Genomic DNA, 236 nt, shown 5'->3' with positions numbered 1-236 from the left:
GTAGGGGGGCGGCGGGGCCGGGGGGCGCCCCTTCTCCGCCTCGTAACCTCGCTCTGTGCTTCCCTCTCACTCGCCCTGTTCTTCCTCCCGCCCCCCACCCGCTCTCCTGCAGCTCCGTGCCCGGGATCCTGCCAGCCGCGGAGACAGGTATATGCTGGTCACTTTCGAAGAGCCGCCCTATGCTATCAAGGTAACAGCGCCTGCCCTCCCCCTTCCCCTTCCTGTTCCCTCCTCGC

General features: G+C 67.8%; 1 protein-coding gene across 4 annotated transcripts in view; it reads left to right on the top strand.

Annotated features, from left to right (window-relative positions):
- Positions 1–236, top strand: part of INTS6 (integrator complex subunit 6) — a 111187-nt gene that overhangs the window by 1177 nt on the left and 109774 nt on the right. For all 4 annotated transcript variants that reach the window (XM_014548293.1, XM_014548291.1, XM_014548292.1 and 1 more), the window contains exon 2: positions 113–190. In XM_014548293.1, the coding sequence (XP_014403779.1) occupies positions 113–190 (78 nt within the window). The remainder of the gene's footprint in view (positions 1–112; positions 191–236) is intronic.

Source organism: Myotis brandtii, unplaced genomic scaffold, assembly GCF_000412655.1.
Source record: "Myotis brandtii unplaced genomic scaffold, ASM41265v1 scaffold500, whole genome shotgun sequence".
In the NCBI taxonomy this organism is placed as follows: domain Eukaryota; kingdom Metazoa; phylum Chordata; class Mammalia; order Chiroptera; family Vespertilionidae; genus Myotis; species Myotis brandtii.
Note: the sequence above shows the minus strand (reverse complement) of the source record. Positions and strands in the feature narration are given on the sequence as shown.